Source organism: Drosophila tropicalis, unplaced genomic scaffold (genome assembly GCF_018151085.1).
Source record: "Drosophila tropicalis isolate 14030-0801.00 unplaced genomic scaffold, ASM1815108v1 contig_1187, whole genome shotgun sequence".
Classification (NCBI taxonomy): Eukaryota; Metazoa; Arthropoda; class Insecta; order Diptera; family Drosophilidae; genus Drosophila; species Drosophila tropicalis.
This window is the reverse complement of record NW_027172559.1, coordinates 2004983-2032209: the sequence shown is the minus strand read 5'-3', so window position 1 is coordinate 2032209 and position 27227 is coordinate 2004983. Positions and strand designations below refer to the sequence as shown.

Genomic DNA, 27227 nt, shown 5'->3' with positions numbered 1-27227 from the left:
ATAATTTGATTCCAAATTAATTCTGTATTGCTTAGAGAGTCAAGAAAGTGTTTTTGACCGGAGCTTCATTTTTGTCTACCTGCCTTTAAAAATTTAATATAGTTTCAAAAAATTAACATTCAATTTTTCTGAAAAATATGTTTAAGACAAGAATTCTTTTTGAAAAAGAAAATATTTAAACATTGCTTGTAGGCAAAAGTCGACAAACTTTTTAATAACATTTCTATATGACCCAAGAACTTTCTAAAGCCTCCTCGCTGGTATGCGCTTCATTTGGCCTTGAGGGCGACGTTTCGCATATAAACCCACACCCACCACCAAAGTGCCTGGTGCCCTGATAATAGTTTTCCCTCAAGGCCATAGCCAAATGAGTTTTGTTTTCGTTTGTATTTCGCCTATCCACCACCGTCCCCATACTTTTCCGCCAAAGAAAAATGAAAATGAACTGAAATTGTTGCATTAATTATATGCAGAGAGCAGCATATTGTGTGTGTGCCTCCCCCACTTTACTCTACAGCACTTTTCTACTTCAAATATGTACATATGGGTGATAAACTGAAAAGAGAGGGACTTTAATCTACTATTTCTACAGAATAGAGGAACAGCGGACCACTGGAATTTAGGAGACGACCAGTTTTTAATTTCAAAAAACCGATTTCTTTATTATTTCTTTTTGCCCAAAGAGATGGAATCAACAAGCTGGTCACACAGGCGTCCCTTAAGTCTCTCCAAATGAATATTTACCTTGGAATCGCCAAATCGTTTACGTTTTCGCAAAGTCTTTTGCAAATTCTGCATAGCCTCCATGCGATCAATGTGCTCGGCAATTTGGGGATTACAATAGAAACTATTGTCACATTCAATAGGATCACATTTATGCTGTGGGGCAGAACACTCTTCACGGCGATGACTTTTCGCATACTCACGATGACACATTTCATTGTAATAGACTCGCAATTGGCGGTTCTTTTCCTGCCTTTTCATCTGACGTATTAGAGGGGAATCGGGTTCGCGGCAGCGTCTCTTCATAAATTTGCAAATTTCGCATGGACAATCGGAAATTATTTCGGGCTTAGCAGGAGCGTGTTTCTTTTTCTTATGAGTCCCTTTCCTTTTGGGTCTCTGAGGCTTGGTCAGTTCAGGTGTAGTTTCGTCGGCCTTTTCGGGAAGAACTGGAGTTTTACCAAGTTTTTCTTTCATTTTTAGTTTTCGCTTATCATCGTCTATGCCATCCGAGCTATCAATCTCATTAACATAATCAGCTCCAGACTTATCACTTTGGTCCAGATTAGTATCTTGATTAATTGGATAATGTTTGCCATTGTCGTCTAAAGATGTCACCGAATGGATTTTTTTCATTTTATTTTTATCATCGTCATCTCCGTCTTTTCTCTTGTCGTTTGTCTTTCTTTTTCTTGTCCTTATCACTTGACTTTTCTTTGCCTTCCGATTCATCGTCGAAATTGTTATATTTATCTTTATTTTTTTGCAAATTTTTTTGATCTTCTTCATTTTCATCTCTGGTCTTGCGATCTTGGTTTTTACGGTTTTTAGAATCGCTATCTTTAGAATTATCTTCAGTTTTGCCGCGTTTATCCCCAGAATCGTCTTTTTCTTTGCTATCTCCAGTTCCGCCTTTATTATCTTGACCATCTTTCTTACCACTTTCTTACCATCTTTCTTGCTCTTTTTATCATCAGCAGCGTCTTCCGTGCGATCCTTATCTTTGCCATCCCCTTTTCCGCCAGCACCTTCTTTGCCATCTTTTTTTCCCTTACTGGTATCGCCCTCTTTGGCTTGGTCTCCATCCTTGCCTGCATCGTCTTCTTTGCCCCGATTCTTATCCTTGCCACCTTTTTTTACCATCTGCTGCTCCGTCCTCTCCATCACCTAAATTTTTATCTCCTTTTCTTGGGGGATGGCGACTATCGTCTTTATGACCACCAGCACCTCCAGCTCCACCGGTACCACCAGCACCACCACCACCACCACCACCAGCACCACCACCACCAGCACCACACCAACCACCACCACCAGCACCAGCACCATCAGCACCAGCACCACCAGCACCAGCACCACCGGCACCACCAGAACCACCAGCACCACCCAACACCAACACCACCACCACTGCCACCACCAAACTTACCATCTCGTTTATCACCGGCTCCTTCTGGTTCATACTCGCCGCATCCTTGTGGTTTTGGGTCATCCTCTTTCTTGCAACAAGCTTCATATGTAGCACACCAATCCTTACTCTGATTGGGATCGCGTTCAAAGCAAGTCACCAGACGGGAGTACAGCTCCTCATAGTTTTTGGGCTCCGGCTCGCTCGCAAGAGTTTCCTTTTCCTGCTGCCATAATTTGAAAGCCTCATCGAAGGCTCGTGGATTCTGTTTGTACATCTGCCATTCAAACTCAGTGCATTTATTGGACGGAATCGCACAGGTATCTTGACAATAGTAATGCTTCTTTCGAATGGTGCGCTGTTTGGCACGTTTCTTTGATGGTCGCTCCATATCTAGGGCGCGACGAAGACTGACCGGTTCCTCTACGGCTGTATCACAGAATGGACACTCTGTGTCCTGTGGAGGAGGACAATTCAGCCAGTTGATCGCATCGAGGGGATTCAATTTGCGTTTCACTGTTGGCATCTTATCAAGCTGGCTCTGCAGACACTGGCGATTAAGCACATACGATCCATTCGGTTCAACTACCATATTCTGTTGGTTCGGAAAGTTCATTTCTTTCGGCACTGGCTTCACTTTATCACTGGCCACCTGTAGACTCTTGGCCAGAACCTGATTGAAATGCACCGCCTCTGGTGCATGAATCTGTGTACCAGCACCATAGCAGCTAAGGGACTCCTTATTGGGACTTGCATTCCAAACTGTCATCAGATCATCTTGTTTCATATCAAACAGTCGGGCACAACCATTCGATTCCAGCGCATCGGACATCCATTCAGCTGTCTTATTGGGATCACACCGAGATACTGGAGGTCGGATTGATGGATAGGCCTCTCCCGCATAGAAACTGCTAGTTTTGCAATTCTGCATGCGTATCAGATCGTATTGAGTCATGTCTATTAAGGGTTTTGGCTCTGTGTTAGCATTCTGTGAATAAAATAAACTCTGCTGTGGTTGACCGGCCTTTGAACGCCGATGACCCGTAATCTTGTTGCGCATCTTTGGGAATTTCTCCAAACTGTTCTAGTTTACGCCGCTTTGAAGTCCAGAGTTGTTGTATTTAAAATGTTAAAAAAAAAAGAGAATGTAACTAAAATTTTGAACAAGAAATTTTTTTTTTTTTTTCCTTGAGGTATTCTTCACGACATCTTATCTATTGCAAATGTAAAATATAACTGAGTTAAAATTAAAACTTATTTTCTTACTTAAAAGACAAACCCACTTTGATTTGAAAGAAATACTTTTTTTTTGAGGAAAGCAAATTTATAAAAAAATTTATTTATTATTTGCTTTTTTTTTGCGCTTTTAAGTAAAAAGATGTAATGTTTAATAAAACGTCTTAACAAAGCAAAAGAGAAATCAATGAAAATAGTCACACAGATCAAACTGGTTTCTTATAACCGTCTTCCATGCAATCACAAATTCGCAGAACGATGCGACTCCGCAAATCATTCAAATGGCAATGCAATGGATGTCCTGTCCATGTTTTAATACGCTTGAGAACAGCCTGCAGTTTTTGCATGGCTTTGAGAGACTCACAGTATTTAGATAGCTGGGGATTATGATAAACGAAATTGTCGCATAGAATGGGATCACATTTGCGTTGTGGTGCACCTAATTTGGCGACTTGACGACGTTTCATGTACTCACGATGGCACGCTCTGCGCATATATTCACGTATTTGACGCTCTTTTTCACGTCTCTTCATCTCACGGATGAGTGGTGTATCCGGTTCTCGGCAATGTCGCTTCATGAATTTACAGATAACGCAAGGGCAAACCTTTTGCACCACCGCCGCAGGTTCAGTTTTTGGATCTAATGGTGCTGGTTTCTTTTTGGGTTTTTTTAGTCGCCGTTGTAAGGGCCTATTCGGTTTTTGTAAAGTAAGCTGCGAAGTTGTCTTCAGCTCTAAACTATCTGTATCCTTTTGATATTTTGATGGTGTTCCCATTTTCGGAGTTTCAAAACTTCTCGACGTAGGTCTTACCGAACTGACTAAATTTGCTTCTCCTTCGGTTGGACTCGGCTCATTCTTAAGTTTCTCTAAATCTTTTTTTGCTTTTTTTCGATGTGAAGATTTTGAATCGACTTTTTCAGCTGGATTTTGTTCTAAAAGAAGCTCCTCATCAAATGCATCGGTAGGAATACCAAACCCAGGCGATGATTGATTTTCAGCCATCGGTACATCAGCCTCCTTAGGAAGGACTCGACGAACAAATTCCGTCATGCTGTCACGCTTCTTCTTATGCTCTTCTTGAGAGGATTCCTTGTCATTTTTAGATCCGCTGATTCGTTTATCCGCTTTGGCCCCAGCGTGATGACCTTTTTCTGCCCCATTCTCCTCATACTTTGTGGGTTTCTTTATATGATCTTTTGGTTCTCCGGTTTTTTGATCTTTTGCTTTTTGTTCTCTTGTTTTCTCTGACGTCTTATCATCCGCCTTTTTTTCTTCTAGTTTCTTTTGTGGCTCATGTTTTACACTTTCTTCACTCATATGATCTTTAATTTGTTCAGTCTTTTTTTCCATGCTTTTTATTCAATTTTTCTGTGGTTTCGCTTGGTTTTTCTTCAGTTTTATGCCCTGACTCTTTTCCAGTTTTTTGTCCGGTTTTGTCTGAGGGTCTGTCACTCGGCTTTTCAACATTCCGATTAGCCGCATTATCGTCCACTTTTTGCCCAGGCTCTTGCAACATTTTGTCGTTCTTGGAACTTGGTCTATCTACTTTTCGTTCAGAAGATTTATCGTTAAGCTTATTAGGTGGTCTTTTTGCTGGTTCCTTACGCCTATCAATGGACTGATCGGTCTTGGAACTTGGTCTATCTACTTTTCGATCAGAAGACTTATCGTCAAGCTTATTAGGTGGTCCTTTTACTGGTTCCTTACGCCTATCAATGGACTGATCGGTCTTGGAACTTGGTCTATCTGCTTTTCGATCAGAAGACTTATCGTCAAGCTTATTAGGTGGTCTTTTTACTGGTTCCTTACGCCTATCAATGGACTGATCGGTCTTGGAACTCGGTCTATCTACTTTTCGATCAGAAGATTTATTGTCAAGCTTATTGGATGGTATTTTCACTGGATCCTTACGCCTATCAATGGACTGATCGGTCTTGGAACTCGGTCTATCTACTTTTCGATCAGAAGATTTATCGTCAAGCTTATTGGATGGTATTTTCACTGGATCCTTACGCCTATCAATGGACTGATTTTCCACCGAAGTTTTGTTTTCGGGGCTTTTAGATGGTTTGCTGCCTGGTCGTTTGTTTGAAGTCAATTTTTGACTAGATTTCACAGGCTCTGCGCCAACGCCTTCGTCATCATCTGACGGTGGATGTGGCTGACAACATTTTTCATAAAGACTCACAATCTCATTGCCTTCGGGATTCTCATTAAAGCAACATATTAAACGTGAATACAGTTCTTCGTAGTCTTTTGGCTCTTCTTGCACCTCCTCCTGAAATTGTTCCTGCTGCAGCTGTTTGAAAGCTTCGTCGTAAAGACGAGGATTCTCTTTATATTGACTCCATTCATATTCAGTGCATCTATTTTCCGAAATATCACACTTTTCACTTTGATCGCAATAACGATACTTTTTACTTAAGCTACGTTTGCGTTTTTTCATCGGGACTTTGGAGGTAAATTGAAGTTTTGTACATGCTAGCTTGTAGCAGTCGATAGAATTGAGAGTTGCATGTGGGTCCAGATTTCCACGAATAGTTGGCATTCTAAGAAGTTCAGCTTTCAATGCCTGGCGATTGAGTATATTATGTTTGGGGTTATCTCCACATTTAAGCATTCCTTTTGGGACAAAGGCGTCATTTGAATTCTTCTTTCTGCTTTGAACTTTTTTCCCATTCGCTTGATTGAGACTCTTCATTAAAACCTTGTTAAAGAGATCAGCCTCCGGATTTTGACTATGAGAGCCAACGCCGTAGAATGACAAAGTGTGCTTGTCAGGACTCTGATTCCAGACCTCTAGAACATTATCTCGACGCATGTTAAACAGACGTGGACAGCCTTCTAGATTCTGAGGATCTGACAACCATTTAGTTATGAGGGATGGATCACAGACAGATAAAGGTGGCCTAATAGATGGATAAGTTTCCCCCTCATAGTAATTACTGGTCTTGCAGTTATTCCTACGCAACATGCGATACATATTGAAGGTGGAACTTTGCCGAGTTGTATTGGTACTCAATTGGCCTGATTTGGACATGGCAATTACACTATATACTAATTTAATTTCTGTATCAAAGAATACGACAAATTTTGAACGAAATTTTATAATGAGATCTAAACACAAATGAAATTATGGCAACCAAATTGAATAGATATTCGTTGAAAACTCTGTTTTGAGAAAATCAATAAACCATAAGGGTACAAAATTATCACACCGCCAAAGTCGCATCGCGTTTGCCTGAGCTCATGAAATAAAATCTTTGTGTGTTTCCAGTGAGAGAGTGAGGCCAAAAAAAGGATTAGCAGGACGAAGCGTGAGGAGCAATTAAGATAATCACTCCAGTCATTTCCGCTATACGCTTCTTCTCTCGTGCACTGGAGTGGAGTAGAGTAAAGGTAGAGTGAAGGTAGCAGGCCTGGGAACATGGAACAGAAACCAGAATTGCCTTTCGCCTGGCATTTTCATTATTCACAACGACAAATTTGCCGGAATTAGTTTTTAGTTAAAAGCAAATCATGACGGGGCTCAGATAAGCGTGGTTAAAGCGCGTTTCCTACAGGTGGAACTCTGCCAGCATGTTTTTATGGGCCACGTTAAACGTTCATAAAAGTAACGATGCTTTAATGGGGTAAGACCTTTCAATTAAGTATTTAGTTCCAAACACAACGCAGCGAATGCCAGTGAAAATGAGTAAGAGTAAAATTTTTGTTGGACAACAGAGTCGCAGGTGAATTTTATTTTCTTTGCTTCACTCATTTATATTTATAAATTGTCAATAAAATGAAACAACAATCACAACCGAAACATTTAAGAATCGACCCACAAATTTTGAGACAAATTCTTCTAAATTTAAAGCTTCAAAATATTTATAAGATTCTGCAAAAAGAGTACAGGAAATTCATTACAATGAAATCTTTGCTTAATTTGAAATATTTCCAAAAGAAGGATCAGCCTTTTGAAGATTTTAAGTTTGAGTTTTTCTTCTCCCAATATGGGCATCACTTTAAAGTACATATATACGCATCGATTCTAATATAAACCAACTAAAAACGATAGTAAAGTTAAATTTAACAGTTGGCAATTGCATTTAAAATTTCTTCCTCTTTAAGTTACTGCGATAAGGCCGCCTTCCCTGTCATTCTGCCAGTTGTCAAATGTCTCTTCGGTTTTTCTTTTTTCTTTTTTTTTTTTTTTTTTTTGTCGGAAACGCAGCAGGAAAGCAAACACAAATATATCCCTATAAACACACACACACATCCACGCACAGAGAGGCCGAAAGAGAAGCATGCACACCAGCACCCACATATGTAGACTCTAAATGTCATGGCATAGCTCTGGCCACAAAGTTAATGCCAAATTCATGCTCTGACTTCCGCTTGAAGTCATTCCATTTCATTGCAATGGCATTTTCCACATACCGCTTTCTCCTTCACCTCAAACTCCTAATCCTTGCAGTTCACAACGATGTGTCATGCATTTTGGAACCCAAGGACGGACTGGTGCCGGGGGGGAATCATTGATAATGCAAAGCTATAGCAGTAGATGTTGGTTAAGCTTTCTCATTCCCTTTTGTTGTTGTTCATTTCGCGAGTTGATTTGCATTTAACCCACTTGCTTGTGTCTAGTCTAGGAAATGGTATTTGCCTTGCCTCGTAAATCCATTTGGCCCGTTTAATTGAAATATGGCACCCGGTTGACTTCAAAGCCACGTTGCCGCCACACGCTTGTTCTTTCAGTTGTAAGAATTATGATTTCGCATTACGAGTAGAAACCAACAGAGGCAATGAAACTCCATTTGGCACGTGCTTTCTCTCCAATGAATGCCAAAGAGTTTTCGTATAATTAATAATCCTTACTGAGAATTTGTTATTTACTCTTTGCAGGACGCTAAGCTACGTCAGATTGTGACACTGGGGCCACAGGATACGCTCGAAGAGAAAACTGTCACCATTTGCCATGGCTCCGATTTTGTCAATATGACATTTGTGAACTTTTGCTGCACCAGAAGGGACATTGCCCAGGTAAGATGACACAGAAGGGGAAATGATTGTGTGTTTGGCAACCATCCAACACATTTGAGAGCACTAAGGAACGTCAACTGTCTCATTATTGGCCACTTGGCAGACTCTTTTGACATCTTGACGATGACCAAAACGCAAAGAGAAAAAACCAAACAAAAAACTGCTGGGCGTGTGACAATTAAAATATCGAGTGGGCAAAAAAAAAAAAACAAGAGGAAAACAAAAAATGTGGGTCACACACCCCAGAAATTCATTTAGGGAATTGGTTGTTGTTGGCCTGAGCTAAGCGCGAGCGTTGGCGCGAAAAATGGCTAATGATAGAGCTGTCGCTTCTTCCCTCCCTCTCTCTCTCTGTCTCTTACTCCCTATTTGTCTCTTTTTTCCCATTAATGCGACACACCTGTCCGTAGTCCGTTCGTATAGTCGGCTATTTTTAAACCCAAAACCTTATTATGGACTTTAGCAACATCATTTATTGATTTAACGCAAAGATATTAGAGATATGAGACAAGGCGAACCCTAACATATTCCGAGCTAACCCCAAACCGACCTTGTCCTGTCCCATCCCATTCCTATTCTCATTCGATTTTCTGATGGTCAAAATCAATGTTCTATTTTATCAATGACCAAACACATGTGCGTGCATTGTTGTTGTTATTATTTTTGGCACGCGTCGCTAAAATTTCCTTTTTGGACCTATAAACACAAAACATTTTCGAATGCCAACAAAAATTTCATAAACTTTTAATGGAATTTCGACACAAAATAAATAAACATTCAATATTTGTGCATTACATAAAATCGTACAAAGGCATAGTTTGTGGCGAGACAGAGGTCAAAAATTTTTACTCATAGTATATAATCAGAATTTTCCATATACAAATAGAAATATGTGTACACATATATTTTTGGCATACATGAATCACACTCATTGTGTGTGGATATTTCTTTTTTTTTTCTGGTGGGTGTTACAAGAACCTTATTTGCTGTTAATTAAGGGGTTTTTATGCTTTCTATTAAATTAATCAAATATCACGCATACGTAATTCATTACATCATCTTTGGTTCTGGTTCAATTTGGTTTTTTTTTTTTTGGTCGACAAGCTATTAGCTAGCTGGCTAGTTGGCTTATACAACTCATTCCAAGCAGTCACGATTTCCCAAAGGGAATGCAATTCAAAGTTAGTTCACATTGTTTATGAAGTTGTAATTATATTTTATATGTTTTTACCTTCTAGATATCAGCAATATTTTATGTTAGCAGTTTTTTCTTTGTAATTTTACATATTTTAACTTACTCAGCTGTGTTTTTAAACTAGTTTTGCCTTATACTTGAATTTTCAATTATTTTTAATTACGCAAACATATTATTTTGTTAGTTGTGTAACAAGAAAGTCATTTAATTGCTAATTTGGTATTTTTTGTTTTAAGATTCGACTCATTTATTCAAAATCATTTAAATGATGAGGCTTATTAGATCATTTGATAAGATCATGAGTATTAGATCAAACAAATGAGAGCAACAAAGTTTCATTCAAATCTTGCTTTTCCAGTAGGTAGGGTACTATTTCTTTATGTCGTCTCTGAAGAGGTTTCTGATGATTGCTGTTGATGTTGCCAATTACCCGAGATTATTATCAGAAAGAATTTTTTTCAGTTATCATACACATCAAATTTTTGGGGACTTAAAACTTAAAAGGCTATATATATACTTTGATTGATTATACTGACTTTTATGTATTTTATTTCCGTTTTGCAGCTCTGGTCGGATGGGCTTATAAAATTGGCTTATAGTCTGGCGCAGTTGAACGGTTCGGCCATAATGTTTTTGCAGAAGGCTCACACAAAGCTCTGTCTGCAGGTGGACAAGAGTGGACGGATACCAGTGAAAAAGTAATTCCCAATTGTCCCATGCAAAGGCCATCTCACTCCGGGGCCAGCAACAACCTATCCAGTCGACTGTCCTTTGGATAGTATATAGGTTAGGGTTAGTGGAGTGAGATGTGCCCCTTTCCTCAACTCCCAATCCCATGGTCAGCTTCTGTGCATTGTGCGTTGAAGCATTTGACAAATATTTGTTAAGTGTTGCCATTGACATTGACTTGAAAATTGAAATTTACGCCAATTTCTATTTCGCAATTTTCCCCCCATTTTTTTCTCCCTCTCCTTTCTCTCTGCCACGCTCTTGCCTTTAACCATTCTGTTCTGGCCATCCTTTGAACAACAATACAACGTGGCCGAAACGTGGCTCATGCATCATTGGCTACATGGACTTCATCATGAACATCAACCACCGCATTTTGTCTGCTTGCCTTTTGTCCGTGACCACTTTAGCATCATTAAACTTTTTGCGCAGAATAAAGAGGATCGCAAACGTGTCGAGAAGGCGCTGGACGTGACCGGTTTGCCATCCGGCAAAGTCGATAGTATATCGGTGTCAAAATTTCAATTCGAAGACTTTTATAATTTATATAAATGTCTGACGCAACGTTCAGAGGTTGAGCGGCTCTTTGATAGCATGTAAGTAATCAAATATGACTTTAAACAACCAACACACACACAAAACACACATTTTATTTAAATTCTACTTCCCTCAGTGTTGGAAACTCCAAGCGCAAATGTATGTCGATTGCCCAATTGGTGGAATTTCTTAATAAAACCCAACGTGATCCACGCTTAAATGAAATCCTCTATCCCTATGCGAATCCTGCCCGCGCCCAAGAACTCATTCAGCAATATGAGCCCAACAAGTTTAATGCACAAAAGGGCCAGCTAAGTTTGGATGGCTTTTTGAGGTAAGTAAGACTGACTGAACACAATCGTGGGTGACAATGCGAGATGTACCCAAAGAGTTTATAAGTTTTATATGAATTAAAGGCAGTTTTAACAGTTTTTTAGCCGAATTTTGCAAATAACCCTTCGCACTTAGAAGGCGAATAGTCTAAAAGCAAGCAAAAGCATTTGAGATTTTTCTCACAGACACGTCTTTACACCCCCTAAAACACTTCTGAAGGTGACAGCTTATCATGTTCAGTGCAAACGGCTGCTAGAGTCACTTAAACAAGGTACTCCAAAAAAAAGGGAAAGCACAACAAAAAAACAGCATATGCATATGCATTTGCCATCGAAACGCACAGTTTAGTGTGTGTGCTGCAGGCATGCATTCAAATGCATACTAAGGAACCAGCGCAGCCTTCAGCTCACAAACACTTGAATCCTAATGCGTTGTTCGTTTGAGATAGAACCATTGGAATACTAACGCTTTCTTTTGTATTCTTCTAGATATCTCATGGGCGATGATAATCCAATAATGGCCCCCAACAAACTCGATCTCTGCGACGATATGGATCAACCGATGTCGCACTATTTCATTAACTCTTCACATAATACATACCTAACTGGCCATCAACTGACTGGTAAATCATCGGTGGAGATATATAGACAATGCCTCTTAGCTGGTTGCAGGTAAGAGTGTTAGCCATTCATTCATTTCATTTCATACTCGAATGACGCAATTGATGTGGTCAGCTGCCTTCCTTTCGATGATGTTCTGGCTCTGGCCCTGACCTTCATATCCTTGATGGTAGTTGGTGTGGCCTTCGTCACTTAACCCTCACACACACTCACAAACACACAATGTTGCAATAAACAGTGAGTGTGTATGTACGGATGTCAGGTGTTTCAATTTTTGCCACTGCGTTTAGTTTTAGGGCAACGGAAATTGCATGGTCGCCCTGTTTATTGCCATCAACATCCCGAGTGCCAGGTAAAGGTACTTCAGCCAGCCGATGATGAGAATGCATCAGAAAATTTATTGACGATGATGTTGTTAGTCAAAGACCTTCCGTATGCTTGTTTGTCAACTGATAGACGTGTCCACATACTGATGACACGTTGCGGCATTTATTTTTATCACCACAAAATGAAACTTCCTTCAGTTTACGACCATCTTTTCCTTCTTCGTCACAGATGCGTGGAACTGGACTTTTGGAATGGACGTACCGAAGAGCCTGTCATTGTTCATGGCTATACATTTGTGCCCGAAATCTTTGCAAAGGACGTGCTGGAAGCCATCGCAGAGAGTGCATTTAAAACATCCGAATACCCTGTGATATTGAGTTTTGAGAATCACTGCAATCCAAGGCAACAGGTAAGCCAAACAGAACTAGCACAGTATAAAACATGTAAAAGAACGAAAGTGAATGAAAGGAAATGAAAAAGTCGTAATAATGCGAATGAAATCAAATTGAAAGCATTGAAAAGGTGTGTCAAATTGAAGTAAAATAGCGAAAGCAATTTAAAATCTTATTTAAGGAAGGAGGGGTCAATAAAAAAAGAGAGAGTGTAGTGAATAGCAAAGGTATAGTGTAGCATAGAATGAAATTTAAATGCACTTCAAGACAACTTAATTTCTGTTAAACACAAGATGAAGATGAAACTCACTGTTTGCGAAACCCTTTACTTTTAACATCGATTCAAGAAAAAGTTTGTATAGCTAACGACTGCATTTGTGTCATTTTTCTATGCCGAATGTAGACTTAGAATATAACTTCTTAACATCTAGAGCGAACTTTGTTTTTATACCCTTGCAAAAAGGGTATATTAATTTTGGTCAGAAGTGTGCAACGCATAGAACGAAGCATCTCCGACCATACAAAGTATATATATTCTTGATCAGCACGACGAGACGAGTTCAACTAGCCATGTCCGTCCGTCCGTCCGTCCGTCCGTCTGGATCAACGCAAACTCCTCCTAGACCGTAAGAGCTACAGAGCTGAAATTTTGCACGTAGGCTTGTATATACTGCAGGCGTTGTATATCTCGGATTCAGCCGGATCGGACCACTATATCATATAGCTCCCATACAAACCCCAAAGTCACGAACAGTGACTTTTCTCAATAACTTCGTTATTTTCTATGCTATTATCGTGAAACTTAATATTAGAGAGTTTACTACGCCTATAAACGACTATGGCAAATTTGATCAAGATCGGGTGACTATATCATATAGCTCCCATACAAACGGCCAAGTCACGAACAGTGACTTTCTCAATACCTTCGTTATTTTCTGAGCTATTGTCGTGAAACTTAATATTAGAGAGTTTACTACGCCTATAAGCGACTATGCCAAATTTGATCAAGATCAGGTGACTATATCATATAGCTCCCATAGGAACGATTGGTCGAAAACAGTGACTTTTGTAAATAACTTCGTTACTTTTAACGCGATTGCTTTTAAATTAAACATTTCTTAATTTAATATATATGTTAATGACTGTGCCGAATTTGATAAAGACTATATCATATAGCTCCCATAGGAACGATCGGTGGAAAACAGTGACTTTGATCAATATCTTCGTTATTTCTTATGATTGTAGGCCTTTCTTTCTCAAGCTTAAGCCTTTTTAGATAAAACGTTCTTTTACATTGATGGCTAATAGGTAAGGATAGAGTTACCAAAAAAGTTGCAAGGGTATACAAACTTTGACGCGGTCGAAGTTAGCCCCGGCCCTCTGGTTTTGACTAAAAGTGGCACACATTAGTATAAGAGTTTTTTATGTTTATGTTATTAAAGGTATGATGTCAATTCTACTCTTTTGTAAAGTATTTAAGTATTTAATTACAATATTACGTAATTGTAAATCTATATGAAGAATTTTTTCCTTAATTCAATTCTACTTAAAAGAAACAGTTGTGTTTTGAAGCTAAAAAAATAAAAAAGGACAAGTTAATTTGTTGAATGGCAAAAACCTAATGAATTCTGAAGTCAAGAAATCCAAAAAGCAAGGAATTCCAGGAATTCTTAGTCAACACTAAAAGTAACTATCTGCTTGTCAAAAAGTTACCAGTCCTAAACCAACAACGACATATCCTGAAAGGGATAGGAGGAGATACTACTACGGACAACCCCTTGGCCAAACAATCCATCATTCAAGGAAAGGCAAACATACACATACACACACACACATACAGCAGAAAACAATGGGGAACAAAAAAAAAAAACTTTTGCTCATGTGTTGGGACCTGGGCCAATGCCCAAACATTAGTTAACAACCAGAGGTGGATAACGTGGCGTGGCGTTGTTGGGCCGTATATAAAGGGAAGGGGGGAGAGATATCCAAAACATAACACAAAAACAAAATGTCTGAGTTCGCAAATCTCAGAAGCCACTCGAAAGGTAATTGCACGATGCTTCAGCTTCACAAGAGATAATAATAACAAAGGCAAACTTTTTACGGTTGCGGGCCACGAAGAGGCTCGACCCGACCATAAGCCTGAGAGCCTGAGAGCCAGAGCCGAGTCGAGCCGTAGAGTTCAAGACAAGAAAAGTTTAACCATTAAAAGTAGTAATATAAAACTAAATTTACCATTGGGAGCAACAAGGTAGTAACAAAAACAAAAGGAAAAGGTGGACGACCAGACGAAGACACGTGCCAGAGCAAAATTTCATCTTAACATGTATGAATGAAAGTTATAAGAAGGCAGGAAACTTTTGCTTATGGAATCCATTAAGATCGAGTTAGCAGCCAGTTAACCATCAAGTCATCACTTATTGACTCACTCACTCACTCACTCGTTCGCTTGTTGCCTGACTTAGGAACATTCTTTCAATACAATCTTATTAATTATTTCTCTTGTTTTTTTCTATTAGGCGAAAATTGCCAACTATTGCCGCGAAATATTTGGTGATATGTTGCTAGACAAACCATTGGATTCTCATCCATTGGAGGCGAATGTGGATTTACCGCCACCTTCGATGCTGCGCCGTAAGATCATAATTAAGAACAAGAAGAAGCATCATCATCACCATCATCATCATCATCATAAGAAGCCATCACAGGCAGCAACGGCTGGTCAAGGAACACCAGCTGCCAGCAATAAACTGACGACGGCCAATTCAGGTGAGTATTTCAAATACTGCCAACCATCTATCCCCTACGCCCCCACACTACGCCCTGTCCACTCATTCAATCTATCCAAGTTCACCATGGCGTATGCGTAATGTTTAGTGAGTTATTTTCCTGTTTGTTGGTGTTGTTGTTTTGAATTGGCACATATGTTACGCCATCGAAACACATGGCCACAGGAGCCCTTCTTCTCCCACACTCTTTTTTTGCTTTTTTTTTTTCTTTTGCTCAACTCAATGGAAAAATGCAAATGAGTTCCGCACACGCAGCTGCTGATGGAGCGGTCTTGCTCTATATATATTTCTCCTTTTTTGTGTTAGAAAGTTTATCAACTTTTTTATATTCTTTCTCTACTGATAAGGCCAAAAAAAGAAACAAAAATTATTTCATTTCTTTTTTGATATTAAAGGAAATATGTATATCCTAGCTAATGCTGCATCACTTCTAAATTGATGTTTGAGTTTTAGTTTTACATTGTTTTCTTTTTAACAAAAAACAAAAAAAAACAAACTTGTCATGCACTCAATTCGTCTGCGTGTTTGCCAATTTCCTAACTTTAAATAAAACTTTTCACATTTAATCTTGCGAATTCGAATGCAATCACCAAAAAATTCACATTACTCAACAACATGCCACGAATGCGAAAAGTTACAGCAAAGTTTTAACCGCAAAAGAGAATAGCATAAGCTATACATATATACAGGAGAACACCCTCAGGATCAGGTCAACTATTAATGGAAAAGTTTTTGTTGCCCACAAAATGTTTAGTTATTGGTTTAGCACTCTAAATACTTTTATTAGCTTTTATAATCATAAAAATCATAAAAAAACACTTTCAAATTCTAAAGAAACATTTATTTTTGAGTGCAGATCTAGGGTGAAATGTCTTTAAAGTCTACAGAATATGTTAAATTCAACTTGTTTCATCATTTTGAGTTAATCCCTGTCATATATTATGTATTTATGGCGAGAGCATCTGTGTTTTGTGTTACTTTTTCTCAACTTATTCCCTACATGTCCTGTCACATATAAGATAGAACGGGAGAGTAAAGTTTTATTAGAATTTTTGCATATAAATTTATTTAGTTGCCCACTTTGGCTGACTGCCGCCTGGCCACTTGGTACTCGGTAGAATGTTGTGTGTCCTGAAGGAACCATTTGCATGCACAACTGCACAATTTACCCACGGGCCTGACATTTGTCGCCATTTTGCCAGTGCAATCCCAGGATCTTCACCCACTCGCACTTGTGTCCCGCCCTAGCCCAAACAGTTGACATTTAGCTCATGAATTGCAAAAAGCCAATTTATAAATGCAAATGACTTTTGCCCCTGGGCTGCAACTCCTACTCCTTGAATAAGGATCCCAGCTCAGCAATTGCATGCAATGTGTCCCCAGTAGCAGGAGACAACATAATATGATTAATTCTATATATACACAACATATATAATTTATTACGTTCCATTAGGACGAAATATATATTTTTATCTTTTTTCCGCATATACAAATAACTTAATTTGGCGAATAAAAATAAATAATACGAATATAAATCCATTATTTCATGCATTTCAGTGGATGCAGCAGCGAAAGCGGCAGCGCAACAAGTGGCAGCAGCATCCCATGAAGATGGCCCAGTTGGAGCAGGCGGTGTACGCACAAGCACTGCCAATGGTGACATTGTGAGTGGTTCTGGAACGGGTCATGCCCCACCGTTGCAAGTGAGTGTATTGAATGGGATCGGGATGTGATGGGGAGGTTCGAGACCAGACAAAAAGGATAACACACGAGGGCACGAGGGTGTGTCCATGTCGTGCCTGTAATTGCATTTAATGACACAAATAACCACACAACACTCACACACACACATGACGCGGTGCCTGACTCTGTTGATTTGTAGCTCTGTTTTCGTTTTTGATGATGATTGTCATCGCGTTTCTGTTTCTCTGTTGTTTACGTTGTCTGTTTGCATACGCAATAATCATGATGGCCAGAACGGAAAGCCAGAAAACCAATAAAGAGAGAGAGAGAGAGAGAGAAATGAAAACAACCAAAGGGAATGCCTGATGTTGAATGATTCGTACAGTCAAAGATAGTCAGTCCATGAACTGCAGTCGATGACAATTGCAAGGATTACCCTTTAAGGTAGTTGACAGCGTAAAAATATGACATCAAAAGGATTTGATAAGCAAATTCATTTCTTCCTTCATATTTTCTTAACCGGCATTTTCCGTGTTTCTCACAGTCATTTATATCAATTAAATTTGTTAAGGCCGTTTAGCTACTTTTAAACTTTTCCAACCTTTAACCTAACCAAATGATATTAATAATAGGATTTGTTTTAAAATGAGTCATATTAACATAATTTAAATGCCACATTTTTCATAATTTTTCAAGCATTCCATTGAAGTATTAAACACAGTGTGCAGTCCTCGGTAGACGAGTTGTCTAAGTGACCCAGTCATTGAGCAACTGAACAACGAGGATCCGGGTTCGAATCCCAGGCTAGTGTATGGATGTAGTTTTCGTCTAAGCCGAAGGCCTTAGTTGCCAGTGCTTGTAAAATATAGTTAGGTTGATAGTTTAAAACTATATCCTATACTTATAATAATAATAATAATAATTAAACACAGTGTTTGTTAGAGATTAGACAAAGTAGAGAACAAAGAATACTCCCCTAGCTTTTTGTTTTGGATAAAACAAGTAAGGAAAGAATCAAATTGGACTCCATAAGAGGCTAAAAAAGTGTTTACTGACCAATCGAACGTAAGTCCACTTTTCTTGGTCACCGCAAACTAATACTTCATTCTTAAAGCTATTGATTTGCCTTCTATACAGCATTTGTAGCGAAGTGTAAATTAAATGAGCAACAAATTAGTAAATGACATGCTTGTTCATTAATAAGGACAGAATTTTATTTTATTTTTCCCAAATTTTATCATAAACTATGTATTTATATCTCAAGTTCTTGGATGAATCTGTAAGACACCTTGACATATCTATATGCTTGTAACACAAAGAATGAGTTGACATGACCTGCACCCAACAAACAATTCGTAGTCTTGATTAGATATAGCCCCCAATTAGAAAGCTACTGAACTAAACCTTGGCATTGATTTATTGTCTTATGATATAAAGACTTATTTCTGTTTTATTTTACAAAGAACAGAGAAAAACGTTAAATTCAATCAAAATAATTTATAGTTGCTGCAGAACTTAAAAAGCTACGCCAATGTAGCTAATCTTTCTTGAGCATTGGCGTTGAGAAAGGATCCTTCATCCCTATAAACTTTATCGGGAAACGTATTTGAAATGCCTTAAGGAATTTTGTATAAACATGTTCAATGGTTTTCAAATGAAACTTTTTTTTGGGTTTCCCTGAAACGAGTTCAATTCTTCAGACGTAAAAGTCAAGAGAAACGTCACAAAAATTTATACTACTCTGTAGTGCACATTACGCTATATATTTGACCAGCAAAATATTTGTTATTATGTATATGTTTGTAGTTCAAAATGTTAAGTTAGACCTGTTTATGGTACCTATAAATGTAGATAAGTGATAAGAATACAATGAGAGAATGGTTTAATAGTGTTAGGATAGACTGTGGGACTTAGCGTTATATATATTTTTAATTTTGGTTATCGTTTGTCCCAACAAAAGCATTGTTGGTATTTTTGAATGGCTATTCATCATCTGTTTATCACGATCCAATTTAAAACTATTAAAACCTCTTATGAGCTCTGTCACTACATACTTCAACATCATCATAAACTTGATGCCACACTCGACAAGAGCTTAACCAAGTTTATAATAAACAAAAAATTAAATTGATTGCCGTATATCCTTGCATCAATAGCAGTATCATATTGGCAATTGAGATGCCATCATTTTGTTTTCAGTACATCGTAAAAGAAAAAAGGAAAAAAAGGAGACATTAAAATGATTGCCAACAGTTCAAATTGCCAATAAAAATAATGTTTATGCATCAACAACATTCTCTAACAATTAAATAATCTATTTCTAACCAAATAACGGCTACGAAAAAAACAAATTAACAATTCTAATTTGTATTCCATGATAAAGCCAAAATAATTTTATTCGAGATTTATATTTTTGGTTTAATTGAAAGATAATTACTTTTTTCCTTTATCTCGATAACCAATAAATATTTCACTTGCTGTTATTTATAAAAATTGTATTATATATTCACTCGTTTTAATTACAGCTAGTGCTGAAATAATTTATTTAAAAGTAGTACAAAACATTAGACTAATTGCACAAAATGTTAAATGGCAGAGCTTAACAGGCATTATGCATTTTAATTTCATTGCAAAGTTTTCAGCCGCCATTATACATGGACTTTTCTTCTCGTTCTCGTTTTTGTTTGGCTATTAAAGAGCATTATTATTATAATTTATAATAATATCCACAAAATGCACACTGGCTGGCTAAATGCATATTGCATAATAGATGCCAAGCTCCGGCGGGTTAGCTAAAGGAAAAAGAGCCAGCAATTTGCAAATCAACGTTAATGGCAACGGGACGCAACTCTTGGGTCTTAAACGCCCCCAAACACAGCACCCAGAGAGCCTCCATCGGCACACACACATACGAACACAGGCACACACTCACACACACATTAGGGCCATTTACAATGCATTTTAGGGGCTCATTAGCCACATAGGAACATGAACATGGTCGAACGGATATTATATTGAAGTCTTTCTTACAACAAGGACATCATCTTTGTACTATGTTGGAATTACAGTCTTGTAAGGCTTTTATAAATCGATTTGACGAAGTGACGTGATTGTCTTCCCCTCCCTCCTACCGGTAAGGGTCCATGTCCGGGTAGGGGGCTTGTGTCGTAAAGTTTATGCAATGCAAGCCAACAATAGCTTGCACTCCATTGTGGCTAAAGGAAATACAATCTGCGCCATTTTCAAGCTTGCTTTATCTACCACGGACATCCAAACCAAAAGGACCGACAACGAACAACGACATGGCGAGGGCGACGACGATGGCGATGGCGATAACAACTACAATATAATATAATGGGGGTTTCATATTACTCCATTGCAATTTAATAGCATTTTTTTGTTGTTTCTTCTAGCAAATCCGACAAAGCTCCAAGGATAGCACTGGCTCCTCCGACTCGGATAGCTCCTCAGATGATGAATCCCTGCCCAATACCACACCAAATCCTCCAAGTGGAAATGAACCACCGCCGGAGAAGGCACAGAAAGAGACAGAAGCCGGTGCCGAGATCTCAGCGCTTGTCAACTATGTTCAGCCCATACATTTCAGCTCCTTTGAGAATGCCGAGAGTAAGTCATCCAACCACACCCTTCAAAGTGATATATAAATATTTGTACTTTTTATACAGAAAAGAATCGCTGCTATGAGATGTCATCGTTTGACGAGAAACAGGCCACCACCCTGCTTAAGGAACGCCCCATTGAGTTTGTCAACTATAATAAACATCAATTGTCGCGAGTTTATCCGGCGGGCACACGATTCGATAGCTCCAATTTTATGCCACAGCTTTTCTGGAATGCCGGCTGTCAATTGGTTGCTTTAAATTTCCAAACTTTGGATCTAGCTATGCAACTTAATTTGGGTATTTTCGAGTATAATGCACGTTCGGGCTATTTACTTAAACCGGAGTTTATGCGGCGTTCGGATCGTAGACTAGATCCCTTTGCCGAGAGCACTGTGGATGGCATTATAGCTGGAACTGTGTGCATTACCGTCCTTTCGGGACAATTTCTAACGGACAAGCGTGTGAATACATTTGTGGAAGTGGATATGTATGGTTTGCCGGCGGATACAGTACGCAAAAAGTTTCGCACCAAGACAGTGCGAGATAATGGCATGAATCCTGTGTACGATGAGGAACCATTTGTCTTTAAGAAGGTTGTGCTGCCCGAATTGGCCAGCATACGTATTGCAGCATATGAGGAAGGTGGCAAATTGATAGGACATCGGGTGTTGCCGGTAATTGGTCTATGTCCTGGCTACAGGCATGTAAATCTGCGCTCCGAAGTGGGTCAACCCATTGCCCTGGCATCGCTATTCCTTTGTGTGGTGGTCAAAGACTATGTGCCCGATGATCTATCGAATTTCGCTGAAGCTCTGGCCAATCCCATCAAATATCAAAGTGAATTGGAGAAGCGCGACATTCAGCTGTCCGTGTTGACAGATGAAACGGATGCTGTATCCAATCAGGAAGAGGAACTATCCAAGTCATGTGAGTAGATGTGTTGGAAGGTTGCGACGAGTTGAAGCACCATTTAAGGACCCATAAAAAAAAACCCACAGTTTTTTTTGTAGCATTTGGAGTTGTTAATTTTAATTTAATTTCTTTTCTTTCTACTTTTCTTTTTGTAACTTTCGGTTAAAACTTTTGGATTTTGGATTTGGTTAAAAACACTACAAAAAAAAAAAAAAAAAAACCTATAAACGCACCATACTCAACCACACCACCACATATTACCACCACCACCACTACAACACAAAACGGTTGACGGACACACAAAACTGCACAAAACTTCCTTTCTTAACCTACTTCCTTGCCCCCAACTGCCCCCAACGTTTCTGCTCGAATCTCTCTCTGATCCTCCAGTCGTTTTCGTCCAAGTAGGTGGCCAGAAGAAAGAGCTACGCCCCATCGAATCGCTAGCCACATCACCGAAACACAGAGCCAGCATATCGGCAGCGGCTGCTCTCAGTGTTGAGGTGCCAATGGATCGTCCCGATGGCAGTGGCCGCACCGCTGAGGACAGTATTTCCCAAGTGGTACCCAGTATTCAGCATCAGCATTCTCTCGATCAATCTGTGAGCACTTCCATTCGTCAAGTGGAATCCTCACAGTTCGATGTGGATCTGGTGGTGGCTGAACCACTGGACAAACTACTCGAACACAAAACTGTGCGCGAGAAACGTCTCGAGATGGAGAAGAAACTTGAATCGTTGCGCAAGAAACACGACAAGGAGAAAATCAAAATTGCGGGACAGAAACTTAGTCCACTGGATGGGGGCAAGAAGCCAAAGTTTACTATAACAAATAAACTGGTCAAACGTCTCAGCAACAAGAGTCTGTAAGTGTTCGGGGCGGATATTTAAAGAGTGGGCATGGCACTGCCAGATGACGCCATTGAAATTAGTAATTGTCTCTCTCCGAATAGCGAACCGGGCATAGAAGTGCCACCCTGTCCGTTGGATCTAGGCGATAGCAGTGAAGAAAGTGCCGGGGGCACAGAACTGGGCGATGAAATGGCCACCAGCAGCAATTTGGAAAGTACACGAGAGTCACGTCTGCGTAGCGCTTGTCGAGAATATACAGCTCAATATCGTGAACTCCAAGAGAAATATCACGAGGCCATCTATGCGGCAGCCGAAAAAGTTCTAAAAACCTCACAATCCGGTCAGACGAAACAGCTAAAAGCCTCGCTAGACAAAGTCACAGGCGAGGTAATGCATCAGCTGCAGGAAGCGCGACGAAGTGAGGTCAAAAATTTGGCCACAGTGCACAGAGATCGCGATGAATTAGTCAGGTGAGGACTGAAATTTTAATTATCTCTTAAACTCTTTAACCCAAACTCATTTTAGAATGAAACGTGAGGTAGCCAGCTCCGTGGTTGAGCGTGGAGTGGCGGAACGTGTACGTCTGAAGCAGACTTTCGATAAGCGAACGGATGAATTGCAAAAGCAACACGACTTTGTGCGCAATGCCCTGGCCGATCATCGGGCAAAGGTAAGAAGCGAATTAAAGACCAATTCGATTAGAATCATTAATCAGCATATAAATTCTTACAGGCCCGTCAAATACTCGACAAGGATGCCGAATCTCGCAGCTGTGTTTCGAATAATGGCTTCCTGGTGCTCTTCCATGGAACACATCATCATGGCTGCTCATCTGGGGCAATTGGCTCTGGCACCACCTCATCGGGCAATAATCTCACACTTAATTTGGATGGTGGCGGTGGAGCTGTTGGTGGTGATTTAGGCATTTCTCCCGCCAAATCTCACAACAGTATTGTTAACGAAATGAAGACGTAAATTGTCTATATTTCACCTCAAACCAACCCCACCCCACCCCACCTTACCCCTAGCAAACTCCAAAGTCCACTTTTCACCTTTTCCCCCACTTAGAATTAGATGTTGTTCTTCGGTTTTCAGTATTTGCGATAGTTGTGTTAAAAAAATGAAAAACTTGAACAAAACAAAAAAATATGAAATGAAAAAAAGTCTTTGTAGCTCCTAAGTGGTGCAGCAGTTTTAAACCAACTCTGAACCTTGACTAGTTAAACAAAACAAAAACCAGAAACCTAACTGTAACAGGAATCACATTTTTCTACTTTAACTGAACAAACTAGTTGTACTCTATATAATTGTATATCTAGTGTAACTCTAACTGTCGGTGTATGAACAAAACAAAAACGAAAAACATCTAGAAAAGAGAAAAACAAAAGCAAAAAACATACCAAAAGATCATTTCGGAGTGCCGAATTATATATATAAATCCTTGCAGATAACTTTGACTATTGATTTTAACAATTTTGTTTTAATCACTTAACTTTTGTTTTGTTTGTTTACTTGTCCGATTTGTGTGAAAATTCCAAAACAAAAACTGATGTGATTATTACATGTGATTATTTTAAAAATATTAATATTATCTTTATCCAATTTAACGCACAATCTGCACAAAATTTCAATCTATCCGTTATGGATCCGATTGAATCTAAAAGACGATGCTTTTAAGAAATATTTTTCATCAATAGTTTAGTTGTTTTCTTTTGCATGGATTTATATACATAGTTACCACAATCTTTGTCCAAACCGTAACGGTTTCTTCCTACAATGATACTTCTCTGAAACTCTGAGTGTCTATTTAAGTCAAGCGATTAATATTTATTTAACTCTATATATAAATATACGAACTAAGCGATGCTAATAACGGGAGAGAGAGTCTACTCCAATTTCTAATGCTAAATGTGGTTGTGTGTATTACTTTTTTTTTATATCTATCTATGATGTATGTATGTAATATGTATATTGATATTTTAAATTATGTATATGTATATGCATATGTATATATATATCAGTTATATAGTATATTACTTTGCCGGCTCGAGGTCAACTCAAATGTTTTTAAGCCATTGCCAAAGGAGTTCGCTCACTCTTTGTTAATCGAACTAAGAGGCAGTAGAAAAATCTTAGGTAAATTCAAAATATGACAATGTTTTCACATCTGCTAAGCCGATCTGTCTATAGTTTTATTACATAATGCTGTTTGTAGCATCTCTAGCGATTAGACTTTGTTTTCGGTTTATATTGATTCGGCGAGTAACTTCTTGCCGCACAGTGCAACATGAGGTCCGTTTTTTTGATGATTTGAAGTTTTTTGTGAGATTTAAGTAGTGGAAAATGAGTTATAAGCTTGGATTTGGTTGTGCTTATAAACAATTCAACACAGTTCTATATATCACATTATTTTTGTCATTTTTTATGAAATTTTTTCTATAATTGTGAAGACTTCTTAGTTTTAGTTTTATATATTATTATATAAGCTTACAAATTTTGCAATATTTTTTGAAATTTATAATGTAATATGTAAAAGACTAGGTCTTCAGCAAAGAACACTGTAAGAAAATATGGAGACAACCGAAACAAAGCGAAATGTAGACATGGGCAAGGATCTCACTCTAAACTTTAAGATCACATAAAGGAATAAAAAAAAACTGACCTCATATTGGACACTCGCCGAGTGGCAACAAAATAAAAACTGTAATAAATAATAAAAGAAAGAACAGGCAGACAGACAAATTAGTAATATACTTTATGATATATCGATAGCAGACGTTTAAATAGTTATTTGTTATGTCTTATAAAGATTTTCATGCTCTTAGTTGAATGTGCAAAACCTCTACAGAAGAGTGGTCGAACCCTTAAGGCGTTGCATTTTATTTCCTACTCAAAAAGTTGACCTTGTCAAATCGCCCGCTTAATCACCTAACTATATAATTTATATATATATTTATATATATATATATATATGTATGTATGTATGATTAGTTTCCTTTTTTTAAAGTGAATAGAATACTTTGTTGAATGGAATCTCAAAGTGAAGCAAATGAGAACCAACGTTTAGTCAAATTTTCTTAGTTGGTTAACTATTTATTTATGAATTATTGTTTTTCATTGTTTTAGTTGTAGTTCTAGTTTAGTTATTACACTAAATGCTCTAATAAAAATACTTTTACTGTCAAATTGTTTTCCACTGCCCCCCGCCCCTGCCTGTACCCCCTCCCTTGTAATTTCCCACACCTCTACTACACGCACACACGCGCTCAAAAAGAAAAACAAACACATACACACACACAGAAGACGCACAACCTACTACAACACCAAATACCAAAAATTGGCCTGACTCACTGTGGAGCAGTGACTCTCAAACTGTGGCATACATTTTAAGCCACAAAGCGACAATCAAACAATAAAATTATTTAAAACTTTTAACAATATTAAAAAACCTACTTATATAAATATACATATATACACACTATATATGGGAATGAAATCTTTTGTTGTAACACTTCACCAGGCACCGTCATTAAAAATATTTCTTTTGAGTTTTTTGTTTTGTTTTTCGGAAACTCAACAAACAAAAAGAATGAAAACGAACCCAAGCTGCCTTGTAAACAAAATCCAAAATTTCAAAACAATACATATTAAAAACAAAATGAAAAAACAACTTAAACAAAACAAAAAACCAAAAAAAAAAAAAAAAAAAAATTAAAATCAAAAGTACATACGAAAGTCGAAAGAACATTTCACTGGACGGCAGAACCACCTTAGATGTTGTAATTTTTACCCCTTTCCCACAAAGCCCCAACCCCACCCCCTCTAACTTACTCGGAATAACCTCTTTTCCGCTCAACAAAACAAACGAAACCGAAAATCAAGCTCCAAAATGCTAGATGAAATATTTTCAAAATCGTTTACCTCCCCTCTCCCCACCATACTTGATAACGTAAATCCAAATTTGATATTGATGTTGTAATTGAATTTTGAATGTGTGTCTGTGTGTATAATTCTCTGTGTATTTTGCTAGTTAACTTACCTAAATAATAGTAGCAAAACAAAAAAAAAAAAACCAAGCAATAAACTAAATTGGAATAAACCATAGCTAATATGCAAGTATATAGTAAAATTACATATGTATGTATATGTATATTTAAAATTTTTGTGTGTGTCTGTGTGTGTTTTTAAATTCGATATCGATGTTGGTTGTCTATCGTCTATCTTTCGATGTCTAAACATATATGTATATGCATAGGTATATATCAGCTGATGTATACTTATGATCAATATCTCTCATATAGGCATACAAATTGGCTCCAACTTAAGTATTCGACCCACCCACCAATCAAATAAAGAAAAAAATCATTATCTCGATCCACAAACAAACAAATAATAATAGTAGGAAACAAATAGATTTTTGGTGTTGTTGTATGTGTAAGACATTAAACTAAACTAAATCTGTGTGCTGTCGTTGTTGTTGTTGTCTGTATGTATGTAGTTGCTTCTATATAGCTATATACTTTCCTTCCTGCATGCCAATCCCCGCTATCCCTTCCCCTCACACTCTTTAATGAACCAAGGCTTTAATCAATGTTTGTTGTTTAAATACAAAAACTAAAAGAAAAACATTCTGTGTGTTTAAAACTAAGTTAAATATACATTTAATTCAATACACAAAAACAAAAAAGGAAACCCATATATGAAAATGTAATTGAAAAGCAAAAACGGTGTTAAACACCAAACACAATAAATTAAAAGGATGAAAATGTTAAAGAAATGCAAGAAATTTTGCAAATTTTTCGAACAATATTTAAAGATAACGATGGATAGAGAGTTACAGAGAGATAG

At 38.2% G+C, this 27227-nt stretch overlaps 3 protein-coding genes across 7 annotated transcripts in view; 1 reads left to right on the top strand and 2 right to left on the bottom strand.

The window, feature by feature from the left end:
- Plc21C (Phospholipase C at 21C) overlaps window positions 1-27227 on the top strand; it is a 61038-nt gene extending 33811 nt beyond the window's left edge. For 2 of the 5 annotated variants that reach the window (XM_068288499.1, XM_068288508.1), the window contains exons 4-17: window positions 8251-8388; window positions 10148-10281; window positions 10723-10908; window positions 10986-11183; window positions 11671-11853; window positions 12358-12538; window positions 15041-15290; window positions 16868-17013; window positions 20407-20620; window positions 20680-21543; window positions 21919-22393; window positions 22460-22849; window positions 22905-23049; window positions 23112-27227. In XM_068288499.1, coding sequence (XP_068144600.1) covers window positions 8251-8388; window positions 10148-10281; window positions 10723-10908; window positions 10986-11183; window positions 11671-11853; window positions 12358-12538; window positions 15041-15290; window positions 16868-17013; window positions 20407-20620; window positions 20680-21543; window positions 21919-22393; window positions 22460-22849; window positions 22905-23049; window positions 23112-23354 — 3747 coding nt within the window. In that variant the 3' untranslated portion in view covers window positions 23355-27227. The remainder of the gene's footprint in view (window positions 1-8250; window positions 8389-10147; window positions 10282-10722; window positions 10909-10985; window positions 11184-11670; window positions 11854-12357; window positions 12539-15040; window positions 15291-16867; window positions 17014-20406; window positions 20621-20679; window positions 21544-21918; window positions 22394-22459; window positions 22850-22904; window positions 23050-23111) is intronic. The other 3 variants (XM_068288533.1, XM_068288516.1, XM_068288524.1) reach the window with 3 other exon arrangements.
- LOC137577343 (uncharacterized) lies at window positions 635-3338 on the bottom strand. Its single transcript, XM_068290782.1, has 3 exons — window positions 2147-3338; window positions 1942-2111; window positions 635-1890 (listed from the first exon to the last, which is right to left on the bottom strand). Exons 1-3 carry the CDS (start codon window positions 3183-3185, stop codon window positions 664-666), a joined length of 2436 nt encoding a protein of 811 aa, XP_068146883.1. The 5' UTR covers window positions 3186-3338; the 3' UTR covers window positions 635-663.
- LOC137576270 (TRAF3-interacting protein 1-like) lies at window positions 3434-6499 on the bottom strand. Its single transcript, XM_068289288.1, is given in 2 exon segments — window positions 3434-4692; window positions 4694-6499. Coding segments are annotated over 2 exon segments (2835 nt in total). The 5' UTR covers window positions 6404-6499; the 3' UTR covers window positions 3434-3567.